The 17,745-nt window shown below is 44.4% G+C and overlaps 1 protein-coding gene across 1 annotated transcript in view; it reads right to left on the bottom strand.

Moving 5' to 3' along the window:
* Window positions 1–2,133: 2,133 nt before the first annotated feature.
* The window catches only part of SRP68 (signal recognition particle 68), a 40,722-nt gene continuing 25,110 nt past the window's right edge, over window positions 2,134–17,745 (bottom strand). The window contains exons 9-16 of the mRNA XM_063080565.1: window positions 15,187–15,285; window positions 11,915–11,979; window positions 8,468–8,624; window positions 7,766–7,860; window positions 6,134–6,263; window positions 4,404–4,479; window positions 3,898–3,950; window positions 2,134–3,265 (exon numbers count right to left, since the gene is read on the bottom strand). Coding sequence (XP_062936635.1) covers window positions 3,038–3,265; window positions 3,898–3,950; window positions 4,404–4,479; window positions 6,134–6,263; window positions 7,766–7,860; window positions 8,468–8,624; window positions 11,915–11,979; window positions 15,187–15,285 — 903 coding nt within the window. The 3' untranslated portion in view covers window positions 2,134–3,037. The remainder of the gene's footprint in view (window positions 3,266–3,897; window positions 3,951–4,403; window positions 4,480–6,133; window positions 6,264–7,765; window positions 7,861–8,467; window positions 8,625–11,914; window positions 11,980–15,186; window positions 15,286–17,745) is intronic.

Here is a 17,745-nt window from a genome sequence, read left to right on the forward strand (position 1 = left end):
GCTAAATCTGGTTTCCATCTCCTCTGTAGCAATAGGTGTCTTCAAAAGAAAAATTAGAACCAACACATATTTTTGCTATCTTTGGATATTTTCCTAGACCTCTGAGTGTTCCAAGCCTTTCAAGGCTGTAGACAGCAACGTGCTGTTTAGAATTCTGTGATCAATTAGCTTTTGTGTGTAATTAATGATACCTTGTGTGTGAAAAATTAGCATTGCCACAGCGATGACAGTGAACAGAAGGCGTCAGCCTTCCTCTCCTAAAGGGAGTGAAGCCATCACCTCAGCTTTTGGGAGGAAAGACCTGTTTTGGTCCAGGGCCATTGTGGGTTCAGGGGTGCACTGCTGTGGGCCATTACCTCACGGCCATGGTGAAAAGCTCAGGTTGTCACCAGGGGAAGGAGATAGGAGCCAAGCCCAGAAGAGTTTCATCTGAAACTGGGAATCCAAGAATTCTCACTTGACTTAATGCAAAACCAGAGAAGAGACAGTACATGGAAATATATGGAAAAGAGTAAAGCCTGGAGACTGAGCAGCGACGAGCCAGCACCTTGGCCACCTCAAACTCCCTCTAATGTGTTTCCCGACAACCCACAGGGCTGGCCTCGAGTGGTTGTTCAGCTTGAGACCATCACAGGTAGGAAAATGAAAACCATTCACATGGCAGATCTCAGGCAGGTTTGAAACACAGAGAGACTGAATGGAGCTTCTTGATATTGGGAGATAGAAGACTTCCAGAGTCAGACCTGCTGGCAATTCCAGAGTCCATCCTGGAAGAGGGATGTGAGCCCACACAACCGGAAAAGATCCATTTAAAACAGTGTACACCCACTCAGGGCACCGTGAGCTCTCACTTGTGTCCTTGTTCTGTGGGAAGGCAGGACCATGTGGCCTCTGAAGTGTCCTCCTGTGCAACTATCCAGCAAACAGTGTGCCAGCTACAGGGCCAGCGGGGCCTCACACGGACCCTGTTCCCATCAGAGCAGAGCCGCTTCCTGGGCCTGAGGACAGGATGGGGTCCCGTTTCTGGTGTTCTGTCCCTGGGACAAGCCTGCTTAATGTCCAGGATCCTGTGTGAAGGGATGTGTGAGCTCACAGAGACTGCAGCCTCGCCAGGTCTGTCTTGTTATGTAAATATGTGATTTTAACACTAAACATAGTGGTCTAAATCATCTTGTCATAGCCTCATGGCTGACAACAGCCAATACTACTCAAAGTGCCTGGCAGGTCACGGGGAGGAATGAAATTTCTAGTGTGGCCATGAGACAGACAAAGCATTAAGCAATCTTAAAATAAAAAGATGCAATCAGAATGATTTGCTGCAGTCAATGAGCAAGACAAAGGGACATCTTGAGGATGATGTGGACAAACAGAGCCAGAACCCTTACAAACTTCTCCAGCCCCGCACCCTCACATTGTGAGGGATACTCGGGCAAAGCAGGCTGCAGACTACCTGCCTGGTGGGGTCTTGAGTTGGGTTCTTGAAGCTGGAAGACGGCCCAGCTGTCAGCACGACAAGCTGGGGGAGATGGAGAACATGGGCCTACAGCCCTGGGGCTACCAAATGCCCTAGGGACGGGGGAAGAGGGTAAGGGTAAGAATGAAGCCCCCCAGCATTCCTTCAGCCCACCAGTGACACTGACCTGAGCCTCCAGGACCAAAACCCAGGACCTCAACCTGAGATCAGTATCTGTGCTACACCTTCAAAGGGAGTGGGGAGGATACTCCTAAACTACATGGCATAAGTGATGAAACTTTCAATAAACAAAAAGAAATCAGCTTCCTGAGGCTCTCTGACCCAAAGCAAATCCCGGGGGAAGGGAGATCCAGTCTCCAAGCATCTCCAGATTCCTTGACAGCATACAATTCTAACAAGTCCAATTTGTCTTCCCACCATCCTTTTCTAGCTCCTGGCCATCCCTTCCTGCAAGCTGCCGGGAATCCATTCTGAAATAACTCCCAGACCTTCAGCCAGTCAGCCTTCTCTTCAAGCTGTCGAGTCTGCTCGATGTCTGAATACATCTATGCCAAGGTTTCTTCGTGGATTTTCCTTCCTATGGGACAAGTGAGTTTTGACTTCCAAAGGGACTCAGAGGTGTCATGTATATTTCACATTGAAATCACTTTTATTCCTTGCTTTCTTTACATTGGTTTGTGACTTCTATTATTGATGATATTATAGAAATAAAAAAGGATAACTAGGGAAAAAAAATAAAAGGGTAAGGAAGGACACGATCAAAATGTAATGGCATCTAAGAATTACAGACTGGGAACTTGTTTTAAAAACTCTAACACATCCATATTTGGCATCAACCATACCCACTTGCCAGGAAGACAGGATATACTTGACCTCACAGGGTCATACCACCAGGTCCCCGAGGAGAGAACTGGGATGGATGTGACGGAGAGCATGTAAAAAATGGGCACAGTCTCCATCATCTTTGCCTTTTAATACAAGATTTGGTTTCATCATTTCTGAATGTGACATATTTCTTTTAAAAATAGAGCTCTCTGCTTGTTCTGAAACTTCTTAAAGTTCACTTGGAGGTGAAGGGCAGTAAGGCTGACCATAATTCTGGGGTGACATTGCCAGTGTTTCATAGTCGTGGACAAAATCTTCAAGGGATTCTGGATGCTCACAGCAAGGATGAGTTCATTGCAAATCCGTGGTACTGAAGAAACAGGACAAAATGCTCCAAGGCCCCATCTGTGCCTGCTGTGGACTCCCTGCGCACATTACTGACAAAAGGTAATCAATCATGGCTCACAGGGGACCAGGCAGTAGCGGCCCCTCCCAAAGGAGGTACAGGAGACAGAGTGACCCTGCACATGTCTACCAGAGGATGATGGGGCCTTCTAACACACTGGTTAAGAATGTGAGGGCACAAATACACAAGACGTAGGAACGCAGGGCTGAAGATGTTAAGCTCCTACCCTGGGCCAATGTAGACCTGGGTTTAATATCATGGAACTTGCTGGGATTTTCTCACAATACAGATTAAGAGTCAGAATCTCCCCCTGCCCCTGAGGAAGAGCCTGGTTAGCTCCTGAATCCAAAGATCCCCTTGATGTATCCGGTGAGGCCACTCTTGGTTTTCTGCTCCAACTTGTCCTCAAGGGGTGGGAAAGCCACATGGTTGAGGGCCAGGTCAAAGAACAAAGGCTTGCAAGGGATGGGCTGGAATCCTGGTGGGAAGTGCACGAGGTTGGCTTGCTTGGTGACGAGGGAAGGGTCCAGGCAGAATGTTTCAAACCGTTCAACCAGAGGCTGGAAGTCAAATCAAAAGGAGGAATCCAAGCATTAATCGCAGGAGACCCTCAGGGGAGCCTTCACTACGCGCCAAGTGCCCAGCTTGGTGCCTTCCATTTGCTATCTCATTCAATCCCCACCATGTCCTGCAAGGAGCTGCTGTCATGTCCCTGTCTTATAGGTCAGAGTCACTGAAACCTAGAGAAGTTAAGAGAGGGTGGGTCTGTTGGCCGTCTGACATAGAGTTCTTTCTTTTTTTTTTTTTTTTTAAAAAGATGACCCGGTAAGGGGATCTCAACCCTTGGCTTGGTGTTGTCAGCACCACACTCAGCCAGTGAGCCAACCAGCCATCTCTGTATAGGATCTGAACCCGTGGCCTTGGTGTTATCAGCACTGCACTTTCCTGAGTGAGCCACGGGCTGGCCCAGAGTTCTCACCCATGGTGCACAGCAAGTCGTTCTCAACTCTCTGACCTGGGACGACCTAGACACCTAACAAACTTTATACAGGCAGCTTTCAGCTCTTTAAGTAAAAGAAGGGAAGTAGGAGGTTTCCTTAGAAATTAAGAGTTCTCCACTCTACAAATGGTTATACATTTCTAGTGAGTTACTAATCCTACTCTTTATTCCTCAAAAGCCACACAGACTTACCTTATTGTCCTTGACTTGGAAGGAAGTCTCTGTTTGATGGGAGTCATTAGCATCTGAAAGTTTCACAGAGATTCAGTGAGAAGAGACACTTAGAACACTACGGTCACAAATGAGTCCTATCAAATACTTGACTTCTACACCCCGAGAGCAAACGTAGCCAGCATGTGGGGAAGTTAGCCCTCTCGCCCCTGGGTTCAAATTCTGCTGAGAAGTGGTGTAGAGAGACAAGAAAGCCCAGATCCAATGCTGTCAGCCCAGGGAAGCTAGCACAGTCATACTGAAGATAATACAGAAGACAGAACAATAGTGTTTCTCTAAATCCTTCTTCAGAATTCGATGCCTAATTGGCAGAAGTAAAGGCAGGACAAAATAAAAACCTTATAATAGATTAAGCAAAACAATTGCTTTCAGTCTTAAAATAGTAGTATAGGGTGTGGGAGAGAAGAGGTATGGCAGGGAAGAGAAATCTGGGCATACAGGGAGCAAACACCAGGCAGGGAGCTCACCTAGGATGGCCGCGGCCTGCAGGGAGCACTTCTCTGAGCGCACTTGCGCGATGAGCTCTTGCACATCAGGCAGGTCCTGTAATGATTCAGAAAACATGCACTCACGTGCAGGGGCCAGGCCAGAGAAGAACACCAAACTAACCTGAGTTAAGTGATCCCACTGGTATTTTCACAGGATTTTAACCTTTTTAAAGGTTATCCCTATTAAAAACAAACAAAAAAACTAGCCTGTTTCAAATGGGAAAAGCCATGCTATGACTTAAATGATAATGCCTAGAAACAGTAATGATGATAATGATAATATTCATAAATAAATTTATCATACACTAAACATATTATGTGTCAGGTATTGTTCTAAGCAGTCTACATAACTGCTAATTTAACCTTCAGGATCATCTTGAGGTAGTCTGTACTCCCATTTTACAGACGAGAACACCGAAGCATGGAGAGGTTAAATGATGTGCCAGTCACACTCCCAGTGGTAGCAGAGCTGGGATTCAGACCCAGGTCGTCTGGCCCAAGGGCCTAGGCCCTCAGCCACCGCATCCCACTGCTTCTACAGGGGTGAAGCAATTCTCTTGGCCTCAGTCTCTTCCTGCATAATGGGAACGACCTGACAGGCTCTTCATACCACAGACTCCTTCCTGTCTCCATCTCTGACACTTTCCCCCAAGACCATTAGGCCCTATGGTCAGATGAGTATTTGTAAAACACCCTTTTTTGCCTGAGTTGAACAATTCACATTGGTTTGCCCGAAATGACGTCCCACTGTGGTGATGCTGCCACCCCTGCTCCCCAGCCCCACCCCGTTCTCTTCTCCTCTCTGCCTTGCTTGAGGCCTCTCTTACTTCTTTTGTGTGCACAGATGGGCTCCTGCATGCAAATCCTGCAACAAAACCACCGGCTCTTTGAAGGCAGAAACCAGGTTCATTCCTCATCCCTCAGGGGCCTAGTGTTCCTCAGGGCAAACAGCAAGAGCCCCTAGCAGCAGCCCTCACACACTGGCTTGTGACTACATTAATAACAGTAACCTTAGTTTGCTTTTCTAAACAGTCTCTACTTGTAAAATATACAAGGGTTCCTTGAACCAGCCAATGTTTTAGTAAGCTCTGCAACACTGCAGCAGTCCACAAGCTTAGGGAGCTAGTTGTCATTTAACAATCAGGAAAATAAAGCAAGCCAAGGAGGAGGAAGGGAGCTCAAGACGCCTGGAGGTCCTGTTAAAATGCACGTTCTCTTGAGGACTGCATTTCTACAGCTCCAATGCTGCTGGTCTTGGACATACTCTGTGCAGGGAGGCTTCACCACTGGTTCTCAATTTTTCTGCACCTGAAGTCATGAGGGTCTTTTAAAGAACTCACTGCCCATTCCAGACCCCACACCAATTAGAACCAGAATCTCGGGGGTGTGTGTGTGTGAGATGCAGACATCTGTCTTTTAAATCTTCCGAGGCAATTCCAGTGCGTAGCCAAGTCTGAGATCGGTACTCCAGGGCTTTTTTTTTTAACCAGAGAAATGGCTTTCCTTCTTCATATCTAAATCCTGCTCAGGCCTGGGACACAGACATGAGTTACACAGCCTGCGGCACCCGGGCAGCCAGGGACACAGCAGGTCCTATGGGTGACAAGGGAGAACCAGCCCAAGAAGGAGTCAAGCTGTTGTATCCTCACAGCCCTATACAGGCTCACTATATAACTTCCCAGGGTTTGGAGGAGAGGCCAATATCTCACCTTTAGGCTGTTCTTGAAGGCACCTGCATCAGAAGTCACTTCGTTTGCATATTTCAGAACTCTGTCATACAGGACAAGGGCTTCGCTCCACTTCTTCACCAACACGTAGGACTGAGCAATGAAAAAACACCTGATGGGGAGGGGAAAAGAGCCACAGTATTCTAAAGCAACACTTACCCAAGACCACGACTTTCCCTGCAGGTTAGGCTAAACCTTAAATTTGGAAACAGGTTTCTTTCTTTTTTTTTTTCTTTTTTTAAAAAGATGACCGGTAAGGGGATCTTAAAACCCTTGACTTGGTGTTGTCAGCACCACGCTTTCCCAAGTGAGCTAACCGGCCATCCCTATATGGGATCCGAACCCATGGCCTTGTTGTTATCAGCACCACACTCTCCCGAGTGAGCCATGGGCCGGCCCGGAAACAGGTTTCTTAACTAAGGATCACTGCATGGGAGACTCCCTATACCGTAAATGTCCAGGTTTGCCAGGCTCACCGCAGACTCTTCCCAGCAATCAGAGATGACCATGTAGGTCCAACCCTGTCTTTACTGGCTGACTCTGCAAAGAAGGGCAGTTCCCAAAAGAATGGTGGATTAATTCAAGAAACTGAGAATTTCAGCTTTATCTCAATTCAGCTCAGGTTCCCTGAAATGGCTATTCTGGTTCTGCTAATTAACACCCTTTTCAGGACTTGTCCCTTTTCCATTGGGAGGGAGGAGGAAGTGAGATAGGACAGAATAGGGACACGCCCTAGGGAGGCTGCTCATAAATATTCACACTGGATCACTAGCCTACTCCTTGATTTGCAGTTAATGAACCCATAATGAGCTGAGGACAGCTTAACCATCCTACCAATGAGCATGCTACACCTGGAACTTTGCAGTTTACAAAACTCAAGCATCTGTTCACTAAAGAACAAAAGTGCAGACAACTGCTACACGACTTTCCACCCTGACACTAGACCAGAAAGGACAAAGTAAAGGGGAAAATGACTCCATTGAGCATGACCAAAAACTTCAGAAACTCAGGGACGCATGACTGGAAGCTGATACAACTTCGCATCAGCCTGTTAGGCCTTGATTACCCTAGATCCTCCCCTGCGGCTGAATATTCCTCCTCTTAGTTAGGACAGAGAAACACCCCTGTCCCAGAACAACATATAAACCCTCCCCAGCCTGCACCCGCTTCTGTGCATACATTTGTTTTACAATAAAGTCCTATCGTTTGAATGTTCCGTCTGTCTGTCCCCCTTCCTTTTCTTTCTCTGAGCAGGTGCTCACTGTGTTGCGGACTTCATTCAGTCCCATGAAAGGTTCTCTTCACAGTTTGACCAAGAACCTTGGAGCTGCCATCTGGCAAGAACATGAGGCAGAAGGCAAGTTTAACGTGTGTGTGCCCCAACTCCCCCTGACCTATCCAAAGAGCAAACAAGGCATGCTGGAAACTACTAGCCGCAACCTTTAGTAAAGACTTCCCTTGAACGTCCTGGGCTGAATATTCTCTGGTCACAGGCAAGGTAACCATACAGTTAAGTGCCAACGACTCCATTTTCCAACAGACGGGACATTCTCCCAATGCTTACAGAGGTACTGGGAGGAAGAAGAATGCCCTGTCTGTCCCATGGGATGTTACCTGTAAGCCTTGTACACCAGGGTCTTGAGGCCTATCTCTTTGTGGAAGGCTTTGTCCTCCTCTAAGCCAGGAAGCTGGAGCAGTTCCACCAGATTCTGCACAAGACACGCAACAAGAAAATTCATCAAGAGAAGGCCTCAGATTGAGTTTTTGACAGAAGACCTTGTGAGAAAAGTCTTTGAAGTGTGGCTTGGTAGCAACCACACCTGGTGTCACCTTCATTCCCCTCTGATACTGAAAGCCTATTGCTCAACTCACATCTCACCTACCTTCGGAGACTTCTCGGAGCATCTCAGCTGGAAGGGATAGCTTCCAGCTCTGAATTTTCATTTCAGAGCAACCCTTGGTCAGGATCTACACAGATGCCTTGTTTTTGTGTACGTGCCTCACAATCATATTGACAAGCTCCCAGTGGGCCAAGCAGGGTGGACTCAGATCTCAAAATGCTCCACAGCGCCTTGGAGAGTATCTTATACAGGTGAAGTGCTCAGTGAATACCTGTAGGTTTACTAGTCTCTACATTATCAATGTGCCTGAAATATCAGGGTTCACAGACTGCTGAACTAGTACAAAACCTTTGACTTTTACCCAGCTACTAATAGCTCCTGGATGTCACAGCCCTTTCGTTATGCAAAGTTAAGTTGCTTTATATCCAACATAGGTAAAGGACAGGGCTTTGCCTTCCCAGCCCTCAGGAGTCACCTGTAGAATGATGTCATAGAGCCGGATCAGGTCCTGGGGCCGGGGGCAGCGCTTGCTGTCATCTTCCGGCTGCTGCTGCAGCAGAGCCTTCTGCAGACCTTTAGCCATGCTCTCATTACGCTTGATTGCCGTCGACAGCTTGATGTGAGTCAGGTAGCTGGAACGTACCACGTCAGCTCAAGTTACGCTCAGGGAGGCTGACAGGCTGGGAAGAGTACTGGACTATGAGTTGGGACTAACCAAGGGGAAGTGTCGGGGTGAGGGCATGCCAGACAGCAGGGCCATTTGGCCTGGGCCTCAAGCCCAAGGGGCCCTCAATTTGGCTGCTATTCAGTGGCAAATTTGCAGGGGACCAGCATGAGACTTTGTCACAGGGTCCAAGGATGGCATGCCAGTTGCTAGAACAAGGACTAGATTAGTCCTTGTTAGACCTACATTAGAAGGTCAGTGTGCTCGCATTATAACTACCCAACTCATGTGCTGAACTCTTCTCAGAAAACAGTGAGTCAGTCTCTTTGGCTGCTCATGCATACTAACAGTGTGTATATACTGAGGAGACTATGCATGACACCTGCTTATTTTAACTGTACCATCAGGTGAGCCCCTTAATATGTGGGGATAAAAACATGGTAACTGTTTAAAAATCTGTTTAAGAAGCATTCAGGCCTCTAGATCCCCATCCTACTCTGACAGAAGACTGGAGGCCATCCCTTGGAGAGGACTCAAAAGAGGCCTGTGGCCAGGGGATACAGGCATAGCTGAGAACAGGGGTTCCATAATGAACACAGGATCAACCGATGGTCAAGTTCTGAGTGCTAACCCCTGGCCTTCTTCTCTACTAAGCTTCCAGAACAATAGCAGCCTGTGGTATTCCAGGTTTCTGACCAGCCCAAGAGAAAAAACCCTTGGAGATTCTGGATTTGGGGTGCTGGGCAGAAGGCAGAGCCAGATGCCTCCAGTAAGACCCATGGATAGTGTGCCCACACACATGCACAGAGCTCCCACACAACAGGCCACATTCTTCAGCAGGACTGGGTGACCAAGGATCACCAGACACTTAAGGAAAACATCTAACAAAGAAGAGGCCAAAACCAAGGGGGAAAAGTGAGCAACCTGGAGGGACCAGACTTTGCAGGGAGAAAACTTCAAAAAATATATTATTAATCCCAGAAAGATAAGAAAAGACTTTGCAGATATGAAATTAGAATGAGAGTCTATTTTAAAAAATGATATTTGAAGAACATAAACAAGCTCTTAGATGGTATCAGAAAGACTGTGTAAGGGTTGGTTGGGAGGTCAAGAAAGGTCAGGATGTATAGAAGGAGCACAGCAGGTGAGATGGGGCTATAGTGGAAAGTCGTACAAAATGACTAAAACCCCAAATCAAGAAGTAGCAACATACACATGTCATTCAGAGGTAAAAAGGTAAATACCAAAAGAATTTGTTAAAATAATTTTAAATGGCTGCTTCAGAGAAATGGGAGAGAAAGTTAGGAGATGGATTTTCCTAAAAAGCTTTGCAGAAAAAATCAGACTCTCAAAACAAAATAACTGTTATACACAAAATGACATAGGAATTTAGATACAGCTTTACAATTATATTAAAATATAAAAGCTGCTTGATTCCTGATTCAATCAATTTACCCCAAATCTGGCCTCCTGATCCAACTTGAAGTCCATGATCCTGATACTAGCTAGATGTGAAGGTGGATGATGAATCCAAGGGTAAGGGGGCTTTAAAATTTCAAAGTTTCGGGCCGAGCCCGTGGTGCACTCGGGACAGTGCGGCACTGGGAGCGCAGCGACGCTCCCGCCGCGGGTTCAGATCCTATATGGGAATGGCCGGTGCACTCACTGGCTGAGTGCTGGTCACGAAAAAGACAAAAAAAAAAAAAAAAAAATTTAAAGTTTCAGGGCCGGCCCGTGGCTCACTCGGGAGAGTGTGGTGCTGATAATACCAAGGCCATGGGTTTGGATCCCTATGCAAGGATGGTCGGTTAGCTCACTTGGGAGCGCGTGGTGCTGACAACACCAAGTCAAGAGTTAAGATCCCCTTACCGGTCATGTTTTTTTTTTAAGAAAAGAAAGATATTATCTATTTCAACAATCTCAGGAGAAAGATGAGGTTCCAGGAGGTTAAGTGATGTGTTTGTAGTTAACAGCCACAAAGAGTAAGGAATTACTCTAACTTCCTAACCTTGAAAAGACAATCCGAAAACTTCAGTAGGTCTTAGGAAACTTTGAAAAAAAAAATTTTTTTTTTAAAAGATGACCGGTAAGGGAATCCAAACCCATGGCCTTGGTGTTGTCAGATCCACACTCTCCCAAGTGAGCCACGGGCCGGCCCTGGAATAGATAATATCTAAGGGCCATTCTTGCTTGATATTTTATGCATATAAGTCATCTGGCAGTCAATCTGACATTCACATAAAACTACATTCCCTAAGAATGGAGATTAATGGTTAAGAAGGGAGTTTCTGTGTCTTGGGGTTTTTTTAATTAAAAAAAAATGGAGAGGGGCAGAGAAATGGCTGAAGATACTGTCAGGTTCACTATATAAGTTACAAGCAGTGACCAAGAAATTAAAATTTCAAGGTCAAATGGAAAAGAGAATCTGATGAGAAGTGGAGTTTCCCCAAGTAACAATCTTAATTCTTCCCTGTACGTTCAAAAAAAGTCACTCTTCCTCCTTCTGTTTTAAAAAAATGAAACTTGACAAGGAGATTTAAAAGTGTATATGAAAGGCAAAGGGATAAGAATAGTCAAGCTGCGCCTAAGCAAAAACCTGCTGAGAGGAACTTGCTCTACTAGATATCGAGACTTAGCACAAAGTTACAGTAACTCATTAGAGACAAATAAATCAACGAACAGAACTGAGTCCTGAAAAAGCACACGAGGAGAAAACGGGATATGTGCCTGACAGAGCTGGCACTGCAGACCGGTGGGGAAAGGATGGAGTCGTCCATAAATCGTACTGGAACAACCCATCACCCTTACGGAAAAAAGTGAAGCAGATCCTTACCTTACACAAAAATAAACTCCAGACAGAATTAAACTTGAGTTGAAATTAAACTTGACGTGAAAGAGACAACTTTAAAACATTCAGAACCCAGAGGAGAGTAACTTTCAGAGCTTGGCACTGAGAAGGAGAGCAGTTAGCTCTCGAAGACGGGGAGGAATGGGACGAGTAGTGGCCACCGGGAGCTCCAGAGTCACTGGTTGTGTTCTAGTTCTTAAGCTATGTAAAAATCTTAAATGATATATATTAAAATAATATGAAAACGCAGTATGTACACTCATAGAATAAAATGTGCACAAATGCATTAGTTTTATTTGTTACATATTAAGAAATTATAAATTAAAATGTTCATGACATTATATATACTCTCTTATTCCAATGATATATTTCATAATATTAAAAAGTACAAAAATTAATATAACCCTTACCTGTGCAAGTATTGAAGATTAGACACCTTCCCCGACTCCCCTTCAAGGCTGTAATCTCTCTGTTTCTGCAGAAAGTGTAAAATGTAAAAAGTAAAACACCTGGTCCTATCCTTAGCTCTGACTACCTCATTCAATGGTGTGGTCCCCAAAGTACCCTGAACATAGGCACAAACTCTGGTAAATTAGGGGTCCTCAAATATCCAAGATCTATTTTACATATTATACAATGACAGGGTAACTCAGTTGCCACTGGCACCTAAAAACTGGCCTTGAGTAAGAGAATTCGGAGTAATGACCAGTTGAGGCTTCCTGTCCATGCTCCCAGGGTCTAACCCCAAAGCATTAAAAATAAATATTTTATAGTCCATGGCTCCACTTTAGATCTGTGCCTGAGACTCAGGTTCTACCCTTTTGCTGTCAGAGCTAGCTTTCTGTAGTAGGCTGAAAAATGGCCCCCAAAGATGTCCACATCCAAACCTCTGGCATCTGTGAGGCTGTTACCTCACATGGTAAGAGAGACTTTGCAGATGTGATTAAGTTAAGGATCTTTGCATTATCCAGGTGGGCCCAACATAATCACAGAGTCTTTAAAAGAGAGAGGCAGAAGGTCAGAGAGAGATGTAGGGAGAGAAGCAGAGGGCAGAGAGGAGAGAAGATGCTGAGCTCTTGGCTTTGAAAATGGAGGAAGGGGCCAAAAGCCAAGGAAAGCAGGTGGCCTCTAGAAGCCAGGAAATGCACTCTTAGGAATACTGAAAACAGATTCTCCCTAGGTTCTCTTAGGGCTTCCAAAAGGAATGCAGCCCTGTGAACCCACTTTAGGTGATAAATTTGTGTTGTTTTAAGCCACTAAATTTTTGGTAATAGTACTGCAGCAACAGGAAACAAATGCACCTCTGTATCACTACACTCATAACTTTCTGTGAGGTGTCTCCCTAACTGCCATCAATTCAAGGTGAGTGACGGAGGCTGGGGCTCTCTGTAGGTACCTCTGTTAAGTGGTTGAAGGGAAGCATAATATACGAGTATAAAGGCAGCCCAATAGGAGAAGGAAGCAGGTGACTACTTAGAGAAAGCAGTGATTTAAAAATAGACCAAAAAACATTTTTTGAACATTTTATACTCCAGGTACATCTGTGGCAGATGCTGAAAAAAAATACATAGCTGTTTTTAAGATGCTAATAATCTTGAGGGAAATATAACAAAAAGGTAAATATAAAACCATAAACAAAATGTTAAAAGGTAACAATTTGTTGCGGGGTTTTTTTTTTTTTTTTTTTAAAGATGACCAGTAAGGGGATCTTAACCCTTGACTTGGAGTTGTCAGCACCACTCTCTCCGAAGTGAGCTAACCAGCCATCCCTATATAGGGATCCGAACCCATGGCCTTGGTGTTATCAGCACCACACTCTCCCAAGTGAGCCACGGGCGGCCCTCAGAGTTTCAGTTTTACAAGATGAAAAGCATTCTGGACATGGACGGTGGTGACAGCTGCATAACATTATGAATATATTTACAACCACTGAAATGTACACTTAAAAATGGTTAAGATGCTAAATTCTATGTTATGCGTATTTCACCACAATAAAAAAAGTACATTTTAAAAAGAGACAATACTTGATTAACTATCGAACAAAAACGATAGCTGCACATATCAGACGTTTAGAGAATACAGAGTTTCTTGTGGACCAGGCTGGTGTAGGCATGCCTATCAGAGATGGTAAGCTATGAGCTGGACCTTGAAAAATAGGTGAGGTTTGGAGAGATGAAAAAGGGAGGAAAGATTATCCAGGTGTGAAGAGGGAAAGCGGAATGAGAACAGTGTCACTGATGCACTCAGGTAGGAAGGGCATATTAGGGAGCTTCAGGCAGAAAACTCAGGGACTCAAGGGCCAGCCCGTGGCTCACTTGGGAGAGTGTGGTGCTGATAACACCAAGGCCGCAGGTTCAGATCCCTATATAGGGATGGCCAGTTAGCTCACTTGGGAGAGCGTGGTGCTGACAACACCAAGTCAAGGGTTAAGATCCCCTTACTGGTCATCTTTATAAAAAAAAAAAAAAAAAAAGAAAGAAAAAGAAAACTCAGCAAAGTATAATGCTGGAGATGAGGTGCAAACAGCCTGGGGAAGGCTCGTACACCAGCTTCAGGAGTCTTCACTGCATTTGCTAGACCAAAGGTCTCTAAAGCAGGGTACACAAAACTCATTGACTGTGAGTATAAGAAGAAAATGAGAGCTTCTCTTTATATTTATCTCACTTTTAAAAACTTTATTTTAATGCATTTCATACATTACACATCAGTTATATAATTTATAAGTAAACATATCAGAGGTACACGCTCTCAATTTTACTTGTGGGGTACATTATCATAAAAGTTTGGAGATCACTGCTCCAGACCTAGGAGCATCACTGGGCTTCTTATAATCAGACAGTGAGATGAGATTTAGAAAGATTCACTCTGTGTTTCTGGAAAGAAAGGCCTGGTGGAGGGAATAGAGACCAAGAGAGGAGAAGCAATTAGAAGACCTTTGTAGTAGTCTGGGCATAAGATAAAAGGCTGATTAGAAACAAGTGGAATCAAGACTAGGCGCATGGCATCACAAAGGGAGAATAAACAGTGTTTGGTCCAGAGAAGAAAAATACAAAATGGTTCTGAGGTTTTCAGCCTAGTTGTTTGACTGGATTACAGTGATAATACAAGGGTACTTCAAAAAGTTCATGGAAAAATGGAATTAAAAAATAATTTGAGGGTTAGAGCGTAACACCAAGGTCAAGGGTCGGATTCGCATTACAGGCCAGGAAAAGAAAAAAAGATAATTCGCAGGGCCGGCCAGTTAGCTCTCTTGATTACAGTGCAGTGCTGATAACACCAAGGTCAAGGGTTCAGATCCCCATACAGGCCAGCTGCCCTCTTCCCCCCACCAAAAAGGATAATTTGAATCTTTCCATGAACTTTTTGAAGACCCCTCATATTATCAGAAAAAGGGAGAACTGGAGAAGTCCACCCAGAGATAAGAATTTGAGACCACAAGCTTAACAGGCAATATGTGAAACCATTAGGAGAAACAGGATAGGGAGAAAGAAATCTCTCAACCTGATGGAGTCCAGAGGCTCTGCGGTCAGCTGACCACCCCCCCTAAAGAAAATGAAACATTGGCTAAGAGAATAACGCACTCATACCCCTGGGATCCCACCTGAGAACGGGACAGAGACTGAGGAGGACGTCAACCTGGATCAGCTGTAGCAGGAGCTGGGGGTTCAGCTGATGGTCCTACCTGATCTGGCTTGAGCTCTTCCCGAACAGCCTGGATGGCGTCCCGACACTCGCTGAGCATGGATTCAAACAGACGCTCCTTGGTTTCTTCGCTTTCAGCCTAAAGAAAGGCAGAAGAGAGTAAGAGACTTTCTTTTGAGTAAACCGTTGTATTCTAACAGAAGGAGGACGTACGAGCACTTTCATTCCCCCCACCCAACCTCACACCATACACGCGGATACACAGGGGTGCCCTCATCAGAGGTCATTTTAACTGTTACTATTCCCCACTACGTGAGATTTTCTTACAGCCATATTCATGATTCACAAGGAAATGGGAATTATATTTTAAAAAGTAAACATAATGAAAAAGTTGTACAACTGATATGAAACTTTGTCAGGCAGCAGATGATTTAAATTTCTTCCTGTCATAGACCTTTCCACTACTCGTTCCGCAACACTTCTACCTCTGCTCAGAACCAGCATCTGGCATTCCTGGAGGGGCCTTAAAGACCAGACTTGGGGCACTGCTCCCTCACACTAAAGCACAGCACAGCAGAAGTCTGTTTCCCTTTTTCCTTCCAGAATAAACTGTCAAGTTCTACTGCATGCCAACAGAATTGGCCTTTACAAATATAACCCAACTTGCAGATTCTGAATTTCTTTTAGGGCCACGCAAGTGATAAACATTACTAATCAAGACACAATCAAAAAGATAGCTCCTCTAAATATCATAGTAAGTTCTCTTCACCACACACATTCTGCACTCACATATTCCACATGGCCGACTCTGAGAATAATTTTTAGGGCACACAAGGTTGACAAGTATGACATGACAGTCTTTGTACAAGTACTGGGCGTCACCCCTCTACACAGCTGGGGTAGGTAAAAAATGTGATTCACTGATTGAATTCCTGCCAAACCACATTATCGTCCTAAAGAATCTGCCTGAGCAGGTGGGAATGGACGTAAGGCTGAAAGGAGATGAACTTGTGTCACTGGCAGAGCCAGTGTGAAGTTAAAACATCAACATTCCATTACTGTATTTGACTTTCCACAGAAACTAACATCCAATCTGAAAAGATGTCTTGACATTCAACTGACCTCTGAGAAAGCTCAAAAGAAAACACAGTGCTATCTGCTCCTTAAGAGATGTTTGGGAGGGGCTTAAAGAAAAACTTTCTTCTTGTAAGAACTCTAATGTTTTTCCTAGTTTTCATATGAAAAAAATCTTCTCTGTAAATTACCCAATATAAATCAAACATACTTTTCCACTGATAAGTACTGGACTTTCCTGTTGTTCACTAACTTAGGAACACATGAGAGGCACAGTCATCCTTTACGTCTATTAAGGCATACGTGGCCACCATTAACTTGGTGAAACACAAGAGCAGTGTTGTCCAAAAGAAATTTCTGCAAGGCTGGAAATGTTCTCTATCTGCTCTGTCCAATACAATAGGCATTAGTCACACGTAGCTAATGAGCACTTGAAATTTTTATTAATTTTAAATAGCCATATGTGTCAAATGGCTACTGTACTGGACAGTTTGGCTCTAGAGAAATACACTTTACAGAACATTGTTAAGCACCTCAAGTTGGCAAGATCCTTTATAATCATTAAATCAAACTTGCTGGCCAAACTTTTCAAAGTGCTAATCTTGTGGAATGGTGCAGCTATATAATACTTAACAACTGCAATAAGATATGTTGGGCTGGCCTATTAGCTCAGTTGGATAGATGATGGTGCTGATAACACCAAGGTCTGGGGTTTGATCCTTGTAACCTGCCAGCCACCAAAAAAAAAAAAAAAAAAAAAAAAGACACGTGAATCTGGAATACTTAACAACGGGAATAAGATATGTGAGACTTGGCACTGTTTAAGAAACAAAACAACCAACCACATACATACACCAGAGCCACATTATTAGCAGAAGGATGAGCTACAGAACCAGTTTCAATACCATGCAATCCAACAAATATGACTCCAACACCCTTTTTCAGATACATGGAGTTCAGCAACTGAGGCAAATGGGCTTTACCCACTAAAAGAGTAAACTTCGTTTCATCAGGTATGCAGCATCTGTCTTCTTTCCTGTAGGTAGGGTATGGTTCAAATAAAAAATTAAAATCATGCTAAAATGCTAAATCCCTTTACTGCCACGTATTACCTTTGTTCCCCTTGACTGAGTAAACCTCTGCATCAAGGTGCTGAACACAAGCAAACTTCCCCACTGCTTCCACAAAATCTAAGTTCCATTGGGAATTTTGCAAACATCCTAAACAACAATGAAGGAAAAAGCACATCTGAAGGGGAGGACTTAAGTCAGTTGTGTTTTCTTTTGGCGCCCACACTGCACAGTGACTCAGAGACCACCAATCTCTGAAGCAGAACATCTCATGATTCTCCCTGGGCAGGGAAAAATGTCTCCAAACAGCAAATCTTAAATATATTTTGCTACTTACACTTTTATTCCATAAATCTCTATTTGAGGCCAAGATGATTCCTGAAAGGACAATGGAACAAGAAACACCTCTCAACGTGTAGAGGCAGGACTCCTTAACACCTACACAGCGACCTTCC

This window comes from Cynocephalus volans, chromosome 16 (assembly GCF_027409185.1).
Source record: "Cynocephalus volans isolate mCynVol1 chromosome 16, mCynVol1.pri, whole genome shotgun sequence".
Classification (NCBI taxonomy): domain Eukaryota; kingdom Metazoa; phylum Chordata; class Mammalia; order Dermoptera; family Cynocephalidae; genus Cynocephalus; species Cynocephalus volans.